The sequence below is a fragment of the Bubalus kerabau genome, chromosome 3, assembly GCF_029407905.1.
Source record: "Bubalus kerabau isolate K-KA32 ecotype Philippines breed swamp buffalo chromosome 3, PCC_UOA_SB_1v2, whole genome shotgun sequence".
Lineage (NCBI taxonomy): Eukaryota > Metazoa > Chordata > Mammalia > Artiodactyla > Bovidae > Bubalus > Bubalus kerabau.
The window spans coordinates 174,905,652-174,925,420 of record NC_073626.1 but is presented as its reverse complement, the minus strand read 5'-3'; the positions used below and the strand labels follow the sequence as shown (position 1 = coordinate 174,925,420).

The window sequence follows — 19,769 nt, the reverse complement described above, 5'->3', positions numbered from 1 at the left end:
TGTATCATGTGAGATCTGGTTCCCTGACCAGGATTGAACCCCAGGCCTCCTGAATTGGGAGCACGGAGTCTTAACCCACTGGACCACCAGGGAAGTCCATGTAGCTATTTTTCTTCTTTCTTCCATTCTTTGTACTTTATAGACACTCAGTGGGCCTTTTTAATTTGGATATGTATTTCTCAATTCTGAGAAGTTCTTATATTTCTTTGATAATTGTTTCTTCTTTGTATAATCTGTTCTCTAAGAAATTCCTAATAGTTAGATATTGAACTTCCAGGAACTGATCTTCTATGTCTCTTATCTTTTCTTTCCTTTTTTCTACCTGTCTCTTTTTCTGTTAATATTTTCTGGGATATTTTCTATTCTTGTATTGACTTCTTTATTTTTACATTCACATTTGTGATTTCCAAGAATTCTTTCCTGTTTTTCTTTCCTTTTTTCTTAGAATATTCTTATTTTATGAATTTATCTCCAGATATTTTTTCTCTTTTGAGTGATAATTGATGAAATACAATAAACTGTACAAATTTAAATACAATTTGTTAAATTTTGACATATGTAAACACCCTGAAACTAACTGCAACCAAAATAAAACTACTGTAACACCCCAAAATTTCTTTGTGCCCCTTTGTAATTCTTCCCTTTCTGTCTTTTCTTGTTCCTTCCACTCCCCAGGCCATCACTGGTTTGCTGTCATTTTATGCACTTCTTTGAGCATAGCTTCTTTCTTAAAAAGTAATTATTTTGAAATTCATTATATTCTTGGTAGTTTATTCCTTTTTATTGCTGAGTAGTATTCCCTGAATAGCTATACCACAGTTTGTGTATCCATCCATTCATCTGTTGATGGGCATTTGGATTGTTTCCAGTTTTTGGCTATTTAATAAAGCTGTTATAAATTTTCATGTACAAATCTTTGTATGGATATACTGTCAATGACAGGGTCATATGGTAGATATGTTTAACTTGTTGAGAACCTACCAAACTATTTTCCAGAGCAGTTGTACCACTTCACATACCCAGTGTATGAATTGCAGTTGCTACCATCTTTACCAAGATTTATTCATTGCTAGTATATGGAACGGAGAAGGCAGTGGCACCCCACTCCAGTACTCTTGCCTGGAAAATCCCATGGACGGAGGAACCTGGAAGGCTGCAGTCCATGGGGTCGCTGAGGGTCAGACACGACTGAGCGACTTCACTTTCGCTTTTCATTTTCATCCATTGGAGAAGGAAATGGCAACCCGCTCCAGTGTTCTTGCCTGGAGAATCCCAGGGACAGAGGAGCCTGGTGGGCTGCCGTCTATGGGGTCGCACAGAGTTGGACATGACTGAAGCGACTTAGCAGCAGCAGCAGTATATGGAAATTCAATTGATTTTTGTACATTGATCTTATATTCTACAACCTTGCTGCTGCTAAGTTGCTTCAGTCGTGTCTGACTCCATGCGACCCCATAGACGGCACCCCACCAGGCTCCCCCGTCCCTGGGATTCTCCAGGCAAGAACACTGGAGCGGGTTGCCATTTCCTTCTCCAATGCATGAGAGTGAAAAGTGAAAGGGAAGTCACTCAGTCATGTCCGACTCTTCGAGACCCCATGGACTGCAGCCTTCCAGGCTCCTCCGTCCATGGGATTTTCTAGGCAAGAGTACTGGAGTGGGGTGCCATTGCCTTCTCCGACAATCTTGCTAAATTGATTTATTAGGTTTGATACCTATTTTGTAGATTCCATCAGCTTCTACATATGTAATCATGTCATTAGCAAATAAATACATTTTATTTGTTCATTTCCAATTTGGATGCTGTTTATTTTTCTTGGACTTATTAGGCTGGCTAGAACCTCCAGTACAGTGCTGAATACAAGTAATACAAGTAATTTGCTGCTGCTCTTAAGAGGAAAATGTTTAGTATTTCACCATTAACTATTATGTTAGCTTTATGTTTCTTTTAATACCCTTTATCAACTTGAGAATGTTCCCTCATATTTAAGATCTGTTGAGAGGTCTTATTAAAAATGGGCATTGGGTTTTATTAAATACTTTCTCTGCATCTATTGAGATAATCATACAATGTAAGAGAATTATATTCTTTGATTTTCCATTGTTAAACCAATCATGCATTCCTGGTCTTATGCATTCTGTACTTGGTCTTAAAGTATTATCTTTCTAATAATAGCATTGGGTTGATTTGCTAAAATTTTGTCATGAATTTTGTTATGAGTCTATCTTCACAAGGGATGTGGTCTGCACTTTCTTTATAATCTCTTTGTATGGTCTTGGTAGCAAAGTAATGTTGGCCTAACAGAATGAATTGAGAATTCTCTGGAAGAATTTGTATAGAAAAACTGGTATCCCTTTTGGGGTGAACTTGGGTAATCTTTCAAGGAATTTATTTCATTTAAGTTGTTAAATTCATTGGCTCACAGTTAATAATATTCCCTTATAAGCCTTTTATATGTTATCTAGTGATATCTTTCCCATTTTTAGTATTGATCATTTGTGTTTTCTGTCTTCTAATCAGTCTGGTTTAAAACTTTATAAACAGTATTATTCTCTCCTTTTTTTTATTTTTTAAAAACAGCCTTTTCATTGATTTTTTTTCTATTTTTTTGTTTTACTAATTTCTATTCTGATAGATATTTATTGCTTCCTTTTTTCTGATTACTTTGAGTTTCATTTGCTTTCTTTTTCTAGTTTTCTTTAGATGGTTGCTAAGATCATTGATTTCAGACCTTTCATTTCTAATTTAGTGAAGGATGTTAGGGGCAAGAGGAGATAAACTCATACCAACCTGGTATGTTTATCTGGAAATAAGCCTTAACTTTTTTTAAATCAACTTTATTGTAGTATGTTTTAATGCAATAAAATGAGCCCATTTTAAGTGTACACTTTGGTGAGTTTTAACAGTTTTATGTACTTGTGAGATCATCATAGCAATCACAGTTGATAAAAGATTCCCATCACCCTAAAAATGTCCCTTGTGCTCCATCCCAGTCAGTCTGTCCCTGCCCCAACTCCAGCTCTGGGAAAGCACTAATTTGTTTTTGGTCACTGTAGACTAGATTTGTCTTTTCTAGGATTTCATATCGGAGAAGGCAATGGCAACCCACTCCAGTACTCTTGCCTGGAAAATCCCATGGACGGAGGAGCCTGGTAGGCTGCAGTCCATGGGGTTGCTAGGAGTCAGACACGACTGAGTGACTTCACTTTTCACTTTCATGCATTGGAGAAGGAAATGACAACCCACTCCAGTGTTCTTACCTGGAGAATCCCAGGGACGGGGGAGCCTGGTGGGCTTCCATCTATGGGGCTGCACAGAGTCGGACACAACTGAAGCGACTTAGCAGCAGCAGCGGCAGGATTTCATATAAATGGAATCATGCAATATGTGCTCTTGTGTTTGGTTTTTTACTTGAAATAGTTTTTTAAAAACAACAACAAATGACTCCATATTGTTGTCTATATCAGTAGTTTTTCACTGCTGAATTTTTCCTTGTATAAATATACCACAGTTTAGTCATTTGTTGATAGACATTTCTGTTTCTAGTTTTTTGTTATTATGAATAAAGCATCTATGAGCATACATATATGGGATTTTTGTGTTAACGTGTTCATTTCTCTAAGGTAAATAATTAGTGGAATTACTGAGTCATTTAATATCTGTCTTTTTTTTAACTCTATAAGAAACTTCCAAACTGTTTTCCAAAGTGATTATACTATTTTATGGCTTTTGTAAGGCAAAGTCTTAGGCTTTTTGTTGTGATTGTTTTGTTTTTAAATATGAGTATCTAGTTCTAACATTAAAAAGATTATATTTTCCATGGGTTTATTTCTGAATTGTCTGTTCTGTTCCATTGGTACATGAATCTTTTCTTATGTCAATATTAGTATAACTTGACAGTAAGTCTTAAAATTGTTTGGTCCTTTGGATTTCCATAATTTTAAAGAATCAGTTTTAGCATGTCACTTTGTGTAAAAAAAAAAATACCTGTTGGGTATTTCATTGGGATTATGTTGCATCTGTAGAGCAGTTTGGGGAAAGTTGATATTATAATGATTTTGAGGCTTCCAATCCATGATGAGGATCATGGATGAGGATATATCTCCATTTATTTCTGTGTTTAATTTCTTAGCAGTTTTTTGTGCAGGTCTTGTACATACTTTGTTAAATTAATTCATAAGCATTTATGCTTTTTATGGTATTGTAACTGATAAAATTTCAATTTCTAGCTGGTCATTGCTAGCATATACAAACTATATATATATATATTTAGTGTTTATTTATTTGGCTTTTCTGGGAGAAGGGGATGACAGAGGATGAGATGGTTGTGTTGGTTTTTTTTACAATTGATTTTTTATGTTGAACTTAACATCCTACAACCATGCTAAATTTTTCTGTTAACTTCTAGTAACTTTTTAATAGACTCCTTAGACTATGTTAACATGACCTTATCTGCAAATAAGGACAGTTTATTCCTTCCTTTCTGATCTGTAAGCTTTTTATTTCTTGCCTGATAGCACCTTTATCATACATTAGTACATTTTTAGGACCTTTAGGACCTCTAGTACATTAAGTATGATACATTAGATATAGCTTTATCATAGATGCTCTTTATCAGGTAAGGAAGTTCCCTTTTTATTAGTAGTTTGGTGGGAGTTTTTATCATGAATAAGTGAACTTTGTCGAATGAATTTTATTTGAGTCGTGGTGTTTCTCCTTTTTTTCTGTAATGTGTATTACATTTATTGACCTTTTTTTGTCTGTTAGACCAACTTGCATTCCTGGGATAATCTCACTAGGTCTTGGTGAATTATCTTTAGTCAATATGCTAGTCTTTTTAGGTTGTTTTTTTTTTTGTCTTGTTCATAAGGAATATTGGTCTTTAATTTTTCTTGTATGTATTGTCCTCTTCTGGTTCAAGTATCATGGTGATGCTGGCTTCATAAAATTAGTTGGGAATTGTTTTCTTCTCAGTTTCTCAGTTTGTTGCAGGATTTGGTATTGTTTCTTCCTTTATATGTTTGGTAGAATTGACTCATAAAGCCTGGAGTTTTCTTTTTGGCAGGGTTTCTAACTACAGATGTATTAATAGTAGATATAGGGCTTTTCAGGATTTCTTTATCATCTTGAGTCCATTTTAGTAATTTGTCTCTTACAAGGAATTTGTCCATTTTATCTAAGTTGATTACTTTATTGGCATAAAATTATTCTTAATATTTCCTTATTATTTCTTTACTGTAGGATCTGTAGTGATGTTCACTATTTAATTTCTAATATCGGTAATTTGTCATTTTTTTCCTTAAATCTAGTTAAAGCTTTATTAATTTGATTTTTTCCCAAAAAGTAAGTCTTTAGTTTCATATTTCTATATTATTTTTGGCTATTTTCTTTTCTTCACTTTTCACTTCATCTTTTTCTTCTTCACTCTTTTCCATTTACTTTGGGTTTAATTTGCTCTTGTTCTGTAGCTTTTATTGTGGAAACTTAGAGCACTGATTTGAGACCTTCTAACTCCTGTAAGCATTTAAAGTCTCAGATTTCCCTCTTAAGTGCTACTTAGGTGCATCTCACAAATTTGATGTGTGTTCATTTTCATTTCCTTCAAAGCAATTTCTAATTTCCTTTGTGATTTCTTGAAGTGTGTTGCTTTATTTCCAAATATTTAGGAATTTTCAGCTATCTTCCTATTATTTCTAGTTTAATTCTCTTATGGTTAGAGAATATACTTGGTGTGATTTCAGTCCTTTTAAATAAACTGTGGCTTACTTTATAGGCCAGCATATGGTCTATCTTGATGAATGTTCCATGTGTACTTGAAAATGTATATTCTGATTTTGGTAAAGTGTTCTATAAATTTCAATGAGGTTTTGGTGGTTGATAGTGGTGTTCAATTCTATATCCTTACAGATTTTTTTTATTAAAAAAGAAGTGTTCATATCTCTAGCCCTAGTTGAAGATGTTTTTATTCCTCTTTTCAGTTCTGTCATTTTTGCCTCATGTATTTTGAAACTCTGCAATTTGATGCATAATATGTTTAGGAATATTATGTCCTTGTGACATAATATTGACATAAAATCGACTCCTTTATCATTATGAACTCTCTATACTCTTAGTAATATTTCTTGTTTTGGAGTCTTATTTGTCTAATATTAATATTGCCATTTGAGCTTTCTTTTGACTAGTGTTTGCATGGTATGTTTTTTTTTCATCCTTTTAACCTAGCTATATCTTTGTGTTTAAAATGGCTGTTTTATAGACAGCATATAGTTAGGTCTTGCTTTTTTCCCCTAGTCGTCTCACAATCTGTCTTTTAATTCAGGTGTTATTTCAGTTATATTTAATATAATTATCAGCATGGTTGGATTTAAATCTAACATTTATCACTTGTTTTCTGTTTGTCTACCAGTTGTTTCTTCTTTCATCTTTTCCTGCTTTTTTTGAGTATTTTTAAGTATTTTCTCTTATCTCCATGCTTGACTTACTACCTATACCTCTTTGTTTTATTTTCAGTGGTGGTTCTAGGATAATAGTTTTCAAAGTTTTTGGTCTCAGGACTCATTTGCAGTTTTACAGATTATTCATACTCTTAAAAATTGAGGGTCCCAAAGTGTGTGTTTGTGTGCATTATATCTATCTTTACGCAACCAGATAACTGGTAAATTATTAAAATATTTATTCATATATTTTAAGGTAACATTCATTGCATGTTAACATAGTGTTTTTATTAGAAATAACTGTAATTTTCAAAACAAAGCCAAAATTTTGGGACTTTCCTGGTGGTCTAGTGACTAAAAAGACTCCATGCTCCCAGTGCAGGGGGCCTGGGTTCAGTCCCTGGTCAGGGAACTAAGACCCCATATGCCACAACTAAGACCTGGTACAGCCAAATAAATTCATTAAATAAATAAAAAGAATTTTAAAAAAATTTTAGGGAGAAGAATGCAATGATTACATTTAATATCTGGCTTAATAGAAAACTACCAGATTCTCATATGTGGTTCTGGGTTCCATATCATGTCATGTAGCCTCTTGAAAACTCCCCAGTACACTGGTAAGTAACAAGTAGTAAAAGCAAATAACATTTTAGTATTGTTACAAAAATAGTTTTGATCTTGTGAAGGCTTTGAAGAGTACTGAGAACTCCTGGGGACCATGGGACATACTTTGAGAACTGTTGCTCTATAGATTACAGTACAGATCTTTAATCACTCTACCTTCAAATAGTTTACCACTTATACTGTTAAGCTTCCCTAGTGGCTCAGATGGTAAAGAATCTGCCTGCCATGCAGGAGACCTGAGTTCCATCCCTGGGTCGGGAAGATCCTCTGAAGAAGGGAATGGCAACTTACTAGAGTATTCTTGTCTGGAGAATTCCATGAACAGAGGAGCCTGGCAGCCTACAGTCCATGGGTCTCAAAGAGCTGGACAGGACTGAATGACTAACACTTTAACATATACTGTAAGGCCCTAACAATAGTACCCTTCCAAATCTGCACTTTTTTGCTATTGATTTCATATATACATATATTATAAACTCTTCAATATATTATTGCTTTTACTGTAAGTAGTTATTTTTTTTAATTTCTTGGCCATGCTGCATGACATGCAGAATCTTTGTTCCCTAAGCAGGGATCAAACCCACACCTTCTGCAGGGGAAGCGAGAAGTCTTAACCATTGGACCTCCAGAAAAGTCCCAAGACAGTTATCTTTTAAAAATATTTTTTAAATGAGAAAAGGATTTTATATTTACTCACATATTTCCATTTCCAGTGCTCTTGATTTGTTTCCATCTCACATTTTCTTTTTTCCTGGTGAACTCCTTTTAGTTTCCCATGGTGCAGATCTGCTGGTTATGAAGTCTCTTTGCTTTTGTTTACTTATTTTATGTTTGTTGGGCATTCATTTAAAAAACAGTATTTTAATTTTGAAAAACTATAAGCTCCTAGACTCATAGGAAATTTCGAGTCTCATCTCACTTGTTTCCCTTCCTTTCATTTCAGTTCAGTCGCTCAGTTGCGTCCGACTCTTTGTGACCCCATGGACCGAAGCACGCCAGCCTTCCCTGTCCATCACCAACTCCCGGAGCTTGCTCAAACTCATGTCCATCGAGTCGGTGATGCCATCCAACCATCTCATTCTCTGTCGTCCCCTTCTCCTCCTGCCTTCAATCTTTCCCAGCATCAGGGTGTTTCCCAATGAGTCAGTTCTTCGTATCAGGTGACCAAAGTATTGGCGCTTCAGCATCAGTCCTTCCAATGAATATTCAGGACTGATTTCCTTTAAGACTAAAGGAATCTGTTATCTTCCCTTACAGATCACAATTCTGAGCAGTCTGAAAACAGTTGTTTCATACATTTTGCCTAGTCTCTAGTTGCTTGCAGTAGCGATATGCCCATTCGTTACGATTAGAAGTCTCTGCTTTGATTTTTGCTGAAGATCATAAGCAGCAGTGGTTATGTAAATTCTGTTTCTGTATTTGCCAGTACTGTTAAGGGCATTCATACACCATTCAATATCCCCTATATAATACATCACTGCAGAAGTGAATTATGTAATTCCTATTTTTTTCGCTTTTTGCCTTTGTGCATGGAAAACCAGTCAAGATTTGTACTAAATCATCATAGGGGTTTTTTTTGTTTGTTTGTTTGCTGGTTTTTTGGCCATACTTCGTGGTATGTGGGATATTCGTTCTGAGCGCAGGGACTGAACCCGTGTCTCCTGCGTTAGGAGCATGGAGTCTTAACCACTGGACTGCAAGCGAAATCCCTTATCATAGTTCCATTGACCTTGAGGTGACATGTTTGCATTCTTGCTTTCTGGTTAATCTTTTTTTTTCTTTTTTCTGTTTTGATTGTACCACATGACTTGTGGGATGTGGGATCTTAATTCCCCTACCAGGGATTGAACCCAGGGCCCTCAGCAGTGAGAGCTCAGAGTCCTAACCATTGGACTGCCAGGGAATTCCCTACTCCTATTTAATTAATCTCTTTGTAAAAGAGTCCCTTGGACAGCAAGAAGATCAACCAGTCAATCCTAAAGGAAATCAATCCTGAATATTCATTAGAAGGACTGATGCTGAAGCTGAACCTCCAATACTTTGGCCACCTGATGTGAAGAACTGTTTCATTGGAAAAGATCCTGATGCTGGGAAAGATTGAAGGCAGGAGGGGAAAGGGACGACAGAGGATGAGATGGTTGGATGGCATCACCAACTCAATGGACATGAGTTTGAGCAAGCTTCAGGAGTTGGTGATGGAAAGGGAAGCCTGGTGTATTGCAGGCCATGGGGTCACAAAGAGTCAGACACAACTGAGCGAATGAACTGAAAAGCAGTAGCCTGTAACCCTGTAGCACAGTTTTTTTCCCTTTCCTTTCTTTTTCATTCCCTCCCCTGTACTAGGTATTTTTTTATTACATTAAATAGAGACATTATGATTGCTTTTAAGTAACTGAATTTAAGAATTTATAGGAAAAGAGTAAGATTAGAGGTTCAACAATGTAGCTCTGTCTCATACTAAAGAAGATCAGCCATAGAGCCAGGCCCCTTCAAAACAAGTGCCTTTTGTTTCCTATATAATAGGTTTTCCCTGCTGTGTTATTGATCCTGATCCTTCTAATCTGTCTCCATAACTAGTGCTTCTGCTGCTCTTTACTAGCTATCTCAAGTGTCCATCCTGTCCTAGAGCCCTGCCTGTGTGTGCTGTTCTCTCTCTTCTTATTATTTAGGCTCTTGTTCACATTCCAAGGGAGAGTATCTGATTGATTCACTTAATGATCTGCTGGTGCTAGGCCAGCTCTTAGATCATTAGCCAGCAGAGAGAGTCTTTGTTCTTGGTCACATGGTACAAAGTATGGTGATGTGTAAGACCTGTCAGAAGGGCCATTGGCATAGCAAGCATTCAACATTATCAATCCTCCTCCTTTATAACAATTGATTTATTTTTAACCTATTAAGGATAATTACTAGACTGGATTTTCCCCAAAATCAGTCAGCTGCATATTTATAGATTAAGGTTTCAGTGAACTGCTGATCCCATGTTTGAAATGTTGAGGTTTTTTTCCTCCTAATTTCATTCTTAGATGAATTTCATTCTTAGCCACAAAACAAAGGACAGTCTTCACCACCTTTTAGCCACGACTTAAAATAAAACCGTGGTCCTGATTATTGGTCCAAGAAAGCCCATCTGTTAAAAACCATGAAGAGAAGAGAAAAGTAAAGTGTTTCCATTCTTGTTAGCATCTCTAAATTTGTAGGAAGAAGAGACTGAAGCTATGAGCTGAAATAAGGTTTTTGGATTAATAGCTCCATATGGGTTTGAATCCTGGCTTTCCCATTTACTTGATGATAGTTGAGTATCAGGCTTCCCCAGTGGCTCAACAGGAAAGAATCCACCTGCAACATAGGAGCTGGAGGAGATGGAGGTTCAATCCCTGGGTTGGGAAGATCTCCTGGAGTAGGAAATGGCAACACACTCCAGTATTCTTGCCTGGAGAATCCCATGGACAGGGGAGCCTGGCAGGCTACAGTCTATAGGGATGCAGAGAGTCAAGCACAAATGAAGCGACTTAGCATGCACACACAGATGAGTATCTTTTCTAAGTTTCAGTTTATTCATGAATAAAATGGAGATTATGTAATTTGCCTCATGTAGGTGTTGGGATTAAATGATAGGATATATACAAAGCCATGAAATTAAAAGATGATTACTCCTTGGAAGAAAAGCTATGACAAAGCTAGATAATATATTAAAAAGCATAGACATTACTTTGCCAACGGAGGTCTGTATAGTCAAAGCTGTGGTTTTTCCACGTATGGATGTGAGAGTTGAACCATAAAGAAGGCTGAGTGCCGAAGAATTGATGCTTTTGAACCGTGGTATTGGAGAAGACATCTTGAGAGTCCTTTGGACTGCAAGGAGATGAAAGCAGTCAATCCTAAAGGAAATCAGTCCTGAATATTCATTGGAAGGACTGATGCTGAAGCTCAAGCTCCAATATTTTGGCCACCTGATTTGATTGAAGGCAGGAGAAGGGGATGACAGAGGATGAGATGGTTGGATGGTATCACCGACTCGATGGACATGAGTTTGAGCAAGCTCCGATAGATGATGAAGGACAGGGAATCTTGGCGTGCTGTAGTCCATGGAGTTGCAAAGTCGGACATGACTGAGTGACTGAACAACAGCAACAATGCAAAGCAGTTAGCCGAGTGCTTCGTATATAATAAATACTTGAAAAATATTAGTTCCCAGTATCTCTAGATCATTGTCTTACTAATAATAAAGCTTACCCTGGAACATCAATAAGTTCATAGTGCTAATGAAAATTAACATTTCTTGATGCATAAGCTAATTTTTTGGGCCTTTGTTTATTCATTGCTGTGTTAGGTACCAACTGGATATACAAGACATTTTGCAATATATGATTCTTGTTTTCTAATCCCCACAGTGAAATGTCAGTCCTAGAAAATGTTTAAGGAAACTCAACCCTGTGATGGTATTATTTTGTTGGAATTTGGACTCTGTAACTAGCTGTTTGAATTTCCTCTCTGTGCCTCAGTTTCTTCATTTGTGAATGGGAGGAAATACCTTATAAGATTGCTGTAAGGAATAAATGAGCTAATATATGTAAAGCACATAGAATACTGCCTGATGCATGGTAAATGCTAGCAGTTGAATACTTGAAATACTTGGGCCTAATCAATCAGCCATTTTCTTTTCTTAAAGTGAATGAGTTTCTTTGTTGGAGGTTTATGGTTTATCTTTAGTCTCCATCATCAGGACAGTTGAGTCTAGGTGGAAGAGTTGAGTAAGCTGAAGGACATGGTTTGAAGATTATCACGTTCCATTTTGAGATTGGACACTAGACTTTTCATATCTTGCCAGCCCTCCTTTGGTGATGTTTTGTCAGAAAAAAATGTATCTTGAAATTCTTACAAACCTGATTTCCTCACCAAAGAACATTGAAATGTTCTTTTTGTTGGGGGGTAGAAGAAGGGGGCTGCTAATGATGTGAAAGTATGATAAAGGAAAGGCAATTTGAATAGAGAACTTTGATTTTAGCTTAACAAATCAAATTGGCCAAGGATTTTCTAATCAAAAGCTACCTCTCTCTTAAAGGGAAAACTCATTTCTGATTTGTATTTCCTTCTCAAGAAGTGAGATTAATATGTTTTATTTTTATATTAATGAGATTGAACATCTTTTTGTTATGTTTATTGATTGAAAAAGACCCTGATGTTGGGAGAGACTGAGGGCATGAGGAGAAGGAGATGGTTGGATGGCATCATCTACTCATGGATGAGTTTGAGCAAGCTCTGGGATAGTGAAGGACAGGGAAGCCTGGTGTGCTGCAGTTCACTGGGTCACAAAGCACTGGACATGATTTAGCAGCTGAACAACAACCTTGATTACTATATTACATTCGTGAATTACCTACTCATGTCCTTGATCTCTTTTGTTTGTTTCATGAGGAGACTGATCTTTATAGAATAAGGACAGTAAACCCTTGCAAATACATTTCAGGTATACTTTTCATCTTGTCAGTTACCTTCTTTTTCCCTTGGTTGTGCTTTTTTAAACTGTATAGAAATTTTTAATGTAATGAATCTTAAATTTTTCCTGAAAAGTATCGTCTCATTATGATTAGAGAATTTCTGCTGAGTGTTGTAAAACATCATAGTTTATATGTAGACCGATGCATATAATAGGCATTTTTCCATGTAAATAGGTGATTGACTATCATAGGAAGAGTCTTTGCAAACTAACAGTCCTGAGGCTGTAACATAATAATAATAGCTACCACCTACTGCACACTGCCTGTGTGCCAGGAAGTATGCTAGATCTTTTATGTACTATATCTCTAATATTCACCTTCAAGCAAAATATTACTACTGTCCACATTTCATAGGTAAGTGAAATGATTTGCCCAGGGTCACCGAGCTAGTTAGTGACTGGATTGGAATTTTAACTCAAGTATGCGTAATTCCAAAGTATATACTTTTTCTACAGAGTTGGGCTTTTTGAGGCTTCAAATAAATTAAATGGGTTGTAAAAGTTGAGTAAATATCTTTCACCAGAACTTGAAAAGATGATCTGTAGCCTAGTTGGACAGCTCTTGGTTTCTGAGAGAGAGTAGGAAAGGTAATGAGAAATATGTAAACCAGCTGGAAGAAAGGTCTCCACTGTTTAGGACAGTGGTTCTCAAAGTGTGATATCCAGACCAGCAGCAGCACATCACTTGGGCCTTTGTTAGAAAAGCAAATTCTCCTGTCACACTCCAAACCTACAGAAGCTAGGGGTGGGGCCCAGCACCTGCTTTTTATTTGCAGCTGATTTTGATGTGTGTTAAAATTTGAGAGCCACTGGTCTAGGGGAATTATTTTATTCTAACCATAAGTTTTGCTTTTGTGAGCTTCAGCCTAAGTCTCAGCCCTTAAGTGCAAAATAAGTATTATCAAAGTGACAAAAGCATAGAACCTAACAGGAGCCAGTTTTGAGTCCAGTTTAATAATCATTTAAGGCAGGTTCACCTCCCTGAGCCACAGTTTCCCATCTCTAAAATGATGTTAATAAAATCTATCTCCATTCAAGGTATTTTTTCAGAATTAGTAAGTTAATATATAAAGTGCCTAGGACCTTGCCTGGATCCTAGGTGTTTGAGAAATTGCCTCCAGTGATTTTTCGTGTTAAGCAGAAAGCCCCCACCCACCTTCTATTCTCAACTTCTCTTGTTTCTTGAATGTTTCACTGTCTTGTGTCTCTGGGCCTTTATATTAGCTATTTCTATTGGCTACTCCTACCTCCCCCCCCTTTACCTCATTAACTTCTATACATCCTTTAGATCCCTGCTTATAATTTACTTCCCCTGGACGGGACTTTTTTAAACCCCCATTCTCCAGTCTTTGTGTTCATATAGCATCATGTATTCCTCCTGACACTACACTTAGCACAGCTTTGGAATTGCCTGTCTCCTGTATAAACATCATTAGATAGGTCCAGTGTCTCGTCTGCACCATATTCTGGGGCCCAGTAAAGATTCTCACACATTATAGGAGCTAATAAATGTTGAATGAATGAATGGTGGCTGTCATTATTGCTGCTTCATCTTCCTGTCATCCAAGAGCAAGGTTTCCTCTCTGGCTTGTAGTTTTTGTGCTTGTGATAATCATAAATAGTTTTAGAACCAGTGCCTATTTTCTCTTTTCCTGAAAGCACATATTTTGACCTAGGCTGACATGGTAGTTCACTGAGCTGCTTCCTCACCACTGATCTCTCTGTGTCACAGGTACCTTGGGGGAGCTGTGTGCCTTGATGGATCAAGTTCATCACATGCACAACCAGAAATGGCAGCACCCTTCAGACCTCACCAGGCGGTAAGTGGGTATTTAGAAGAAGCAAGAAAAGGGTAGAATTTTGCTGCAGGAGAATTGTGGTAGGGCATGGGGCTGTAATTGTTGTTTAACTACAGAGGTAGAAAAGAAGTGAGATAGTATAATGGAATAAGAATTGGACTACAATTCAGGAAACTTGGGATTTGATCCTAGCTTTGCACTTTTTAACTAGCTACATGATTGTGATCAAGTTACTTCATTTCTCTGGTCCTATCAACAGTAAAATAAGATATTGGACTAATTGACCTCAAAGGGTCTTTCTAGTCTTGAAATCTTCTGGTTTCTTGATGCATTGTTGTTCTACAGTTCTATTCAGTTACTTGATCCAATTACTCAGAAACCTTGGAGTCACCTGTAAGTCCTTACTCCATAGTCAGTGCATCAGCAGATCCTATAAGCTCTTATGTATATTATCCAGAACTTGACCATTTCTTAATCATTTTCACTTGGGTTGTTGCAAGTCTCCTAAATGATCTTCCTACTTCTGCCCTTGCCTGTGTACTGTTCTCAACTTGAGCAGCCAAAGAGATTGTCAGCCATAAGCATAAGTCAGATTCTCTTTGCTCAGAATTTTCCAGTGGCTTCCCATCTCCATGATCCCCTGCAAGTGCCTATATGCATGGTCTAACCTGGCTTGGTTAGCTCATCAACGCCCTCTCCTCTACTGTTCACTTTGCTCAACTCTGCTCTGGTCACACTGGCTTCCCTGCTATTTTTCAAGTATATCAGATGTGCTCCCACATCAAGGCCTTTACACTCAGCATTTCCTCTATAGTAACCAAAATGACAGTGGTTCTTAGAACAGCAGTGTTGTGTAATAGTTATTAAATTATGCAGTCAGATGTGAATTCAAATCTAGGCCCTTCTACTTACTCAACTATATGACCTTGGGGAAGTTATTTTATCTGAGGCTCAGTTTCCTAAATCTGTACAAGAAGTTTAAATTGGAGTAACTTTGCTGGTAGGATTGTCATTAGGATTAAATGAGGTGACATGTTTAAAGAATTCAGCAAGTATTTGCATATAGGGCTAGATAAATGCTAAGTGCTGCTAAAATTACTTTCAACTTTGGCTCTTCCACAAAATTACCTATGGAGATACCTAAAAATACAGATGTCCAGGGACTAAGTTATTAAGTCTAAAGGTGGAGAGAGGGGCCAAGAATCTGTATCTTGAAAAAGAAAAACATAAAAAGCTCCCCAGGTGTTTATTAGGAACAGCTGAGTTGAGAATGGGATGAAATTAACTCAGAGGGTCCTGCTCCAGCCCTAGCCCAGTACAAGACTAAAGGAGGCTCTCAGTCTTTGAGTCTGTTCGGTCTCCTAACTTACAATGTGATACTCATGTGATGCCTTACCTTCTCTGGGAATTTTATTCTAATTTTAACTGCTGTGTCCTGAGCAACCTTGAGCTGTGTCAGACAGTGAGGTCCTGTTGGAGGTACGGATCTGATGCAAGCAACGAAATACAAATCCTGTCTTGAATGTTTCCCGAGGAAGGAAATGGTTTTTTCCCACTTAAACATTACTATACGCTACACACTGGTTTTTCTTAAAACATTCATGTATGTGGACCATATTACCATAATACTTACATGGGAATTAGGTGGCTTTGGAAATTGGAGGGAAATGCTTACAGAATGACTTTGATATCAGGAAGATAATACAAAATTTCTAAAATTGTGAGAATCAAAATATGAATATCCAATTTTCTAAAATACAATATTCTTTAAATAGTTATCTTGGCCTTTTTTTGTGTATAAATAGCCATTCCAGCCTAAACCCTCATCTGTCCTCTTTTTATTTTCCCCCTGTCCTGATAGAAACTACGCCCTGTTCCGACAGAAATCTCTGCAAAGATACAGTCTGACCCAGTGGGTTGACCGGAATAAGCGAAGCCACCATCGGTTCCAGCGTCTACCAGATTTCCCATACGGTCCATTTGTCTCCTCCCATCAGCAGTGAAGGGCCCTACCCAGGGTCCTGTCCAGAGCAGCATCTCATCTTCTGCTGTTCCATGCTTTGTAGATTTCGAATTTTATTTTTCACAATATTTTTATTTAAAGAACTTGTCACCTTTTGGAAATGCATATTGCTGACTTCAAATTTTTTGTATAAGGTCCTTTGTTTTTGTGTGTGTATGCATTTGAGCAGTGTTGAGTTGACATAGTTTTAATTTTTTAATTTAAATTAAAGGTGGCTGCCTCCTGAAAGCCAGCATTAAGTCAGAACATCCCGGCTCAAGCAAAGAGCCACCTCTGTGCAGAGGTGATGTCTACTTCTGGTACCCAAAAGAAATCATTCTTGAATCTCTTGAAGGAAGAGGTTCTTTATTAGGCTGCAAACCAGTTTTAATTATTGCTAATGACTTATAAATGGATACAAGTCACTTTTAATACCCTTCTTACTTTTTTTATTTGAATCTCTGAATACCTGCAGTATTTTAAAGTTAGTAATCCAGGACATCTGAAGTAGTTGAAAGGACAAATTAAAAGTGTAAATCTTCTCTTCTTTTTGTACCTACTAGCTGCCTTTTTTGGCTTTTTTTTTTTTTTTTTTTTTTTCCCCATTCTTCATTAAATTTATTTTGCACAGTAGTGTTTCTAAGTCTTAGATAGCTTAACTCTTAACAGAAGACTGGTGACTAACAGCCTCTTTTGATTTGTGGTCTTGTGACTGATTGCCTTCTCTGTCTTTCTTCAAGGATTTTCCTTCCTTCCTTGTTTCCCCAGTGATCTTAGGGCTCTACTGGCATATTCCTGTATCCTGTTCGACATAGAGATGCCTCTTAAGAACAGCCTCATTGCACTCTTTACTGAAGAGCTGCCCACCCAGAGTCTTGACTCTAGGACAGGCCAGAAGGCAGTGCTGTTGAGAGGTGTCAGTTGGTCTTCAGTCTCATCTGCTGAACCCAGCTTTGAGTATGAGTTGGTGAGTTAGTGAGCCTCCATCCTATGGAAGAGACTTTGGGAAGCTGTCCTTTGTCTCCATTTTTAGTTAATAAGAGGTGCCTTTTGATCCAGATGTTACCACCTCCTCACTTGGTCAGAGGATGTACAGTTTTACAAAACTACTAAAGTGGATTTAAAATAGTTTTGATGAAGCCGGTGCACAAAGCATTACCTGATCTTAAGGATTAGTACTCTAAGCCAAGTTGACGAGCTTTGTGCGGCTACCTTAATGTCTTTGGAGTTTGTTGTTCTCTTTACAGACAGCTCTAGACATCTCTTGGGAGATTTTGCAGTCTGGCATCTGTGCTCTTGTTCACTCTCTGTGAAGGTTGTACCTAGTTGCTGTAGCACAGCCTGGGATACTGGGCTCGCTGCCTGTCAGGTTTTGTTGCTCCATCAGCCCCATCTTTGTCTGCAAGTAACCTAACATAAACATCCTACTCTGCTTTAGAAACTGACTTGGGAGAAACTTGGTCATTGTTACCAGTAAATTTAGATGGATGTTCCTAAGTGTTTACCATTTCTGTCCAGTCAAGGAGTCTCTTTTCTTGGAAATTTGGTTGAGAGTCTGGGGCCAAAATGCAAAGGAGAAGTTCTGTTCAAAGGCAAGAGTCAAAAATCTGTTATTTCAGTTGGCATTTACAACGTCAGTCACTTCTCCAAGTTTGCGTAAATCAGCTTGATGGAGTGGGACAGACAAACATCCAACTTTGAAACTACAGCATAGTTAGAACTAAGTATTGCTGGAATATCTAGCATTGTAGTTGTCTTGTTCCCCACCGATCACCAAGGAGTAAAGGGATGGCCGTTTGCTTGGGCAGAAGTCTGAAGTCGCATGCTCTTGCCTCCCTGGTGCAGGAAGGTTTAAGACTGACGTGTCACGGGAGCATCGCCTTTGCCAAATCTAATGAGTGACGGGTTATCTTGAAAATGTGACAATCACATTTCCTCTTTGCTCAAATAATTCTGTTTTTCCAAAGCGTTAGCAGCTTAATTAAATCTGTTGGACTGGGGGAGGAGAGAATTGTTCCCTAGCGGTTAACATGGTATTCTTTAAGAAGAAAAACAAAGCCAAAGAAAACTCATTATCAGGCATGTTCGCCTTAAAGATGGTAGTGCTTAGAATCTGGAGTTCGAATTTGTTTTTAAATGCTACGTATCTCATATTTGGTGTTGGCCTCTTAAATCTAATTTTCGTGTAGAATTCTTGCCATATTGTTTTATTTGAGTAAGGGCTCTGTGCACTGAACTGCCTACCAAGCTTTCTTCATCTGTGATAACATTCTCACCACAGGGGTCTTAACAATGCAGAGTAGACTTGTGCTGTTTACATAGTTCACTTGTAACTAAAAGAGCCTGAAATAACCTGTAGTTTTGCATCTAATTCGACCCCAGTTTACTTCGGTTGTTGTCAGGATCAATTATGAAACTGAAGTTTGGTGCCTCCTGTGTATCATGTTTTTCCCCTGTAGCAGTTGTGTTTAATGTCATTAAGAAGAAATAAAAGCTCTTATCAGTGGCTTATGTACTATGGCCTTCTGTTGCGGCCTCTAGGAGAGGGTTCCTTCCTTCTCTACGTAGGTAGGTTGGTGGGGTGTGGGAGGGGGCGGCAGTTAGTAGAACGTGGCATTGGGGAGGCGAGGGTGTGTGCTCCCAATTCTTCTGAGGGTAAATTACAGTGTTGAGAAAGGCGTTCCAGCAGTTAAAAAATGTTGAGATTGATTGGGATTTGCAGCTACATATAGTGCACGTCAGGAGCCTGACACAGAGCGAGCCTGAAATATCCCTGTGCTGCTGTTTCTGCAGAGTGGGGGGAGGGCTCAGCCCATCACACAGGCGTTGCCATGATTCCTTCCTGTGGCTGGACAGCTGCCCCCTGTGGCTCTGCCCCCAGTGCCAGCACTGACTGAGGAAGAAGCCGAGCTACCTGGGGCCGTCTTCTTTGAAAGGGATGTGAGAAACCAGAACTGATAGTTGTTCTTAACCCAGCCTCTCCAGAAATCGCTCCTAGAACCTGGGGCGAAGGTCAGATAAGTGTGGGTAGATGCGGGAGACACAGCGTTTCTTGCTTAGATCCCTTTTGTGAACCTAAGCTTCTTAGACTCACCTCAGGAGCAGGATGAAGGGGAAGGCAGAGGCTGTCACCTGCATTTGCCAGTGCGTTCACCGTCTCAGCTTGTGCTGAGGAAATAAGGAGCAACATGTTTGGACAGGGTCTCTGTCCTGCTGTGCCATAAGTTTTGTCTAACATGTATTCTATAGTGCAGGCGAAAGGCTCAATATTAATTTGCTAAATACTCAGCTATTTGATAGTCTTGTCTGAACCCAAGGGGTTTCTTGACTCGCATATATACACATACCCATTTTGTCCTTGCAGGCGTAGGTGTTCCTTTGTCTAGTAACTGCTTATTTCCTTTTTAACAGTG

General features: G+C 38.1%; 2 protein-coding genes across 7 annotated transcripts in view; one reads left to right on the top strand and one right to left on the bottom strand.

The window, feature by feature from the left end:
• The window catches only part of S100PBP (S100P binding protein), a 34,770-nt gene extending 15,908 nt beyond the window's left edge, over positions 1–18,862 (top strand). For all 6 annotated transcript variants that reach the window (XM_055573789.1, XM_055573794.1, XM_055573790.1 and 3 more), the window contains 2 exons: positions 14,288–14,375; positions 16,216–18,862. In XM_055573789.1, coding sequence (XP_055429764.1) covers positions 14,288–14,375; positions 16,216–16,357 — 230 coding nt within the window. In that variant the 3' untranslated portion in view covers positions 16,358–18,862. The remainder of the gene's footprint in view (positions 1–14,287; positions 14,376–16,215) is intronic.
• Positions 1–19,769, bottom strand: part of ZBTB8OS (zinc finger and BTB domain containing 8 opposite strand) — a 305,810-nt gene that overhangs the window by 165,399 nt on the left and 120,642 nt on the right. The window lies entirely within an intron of this gene.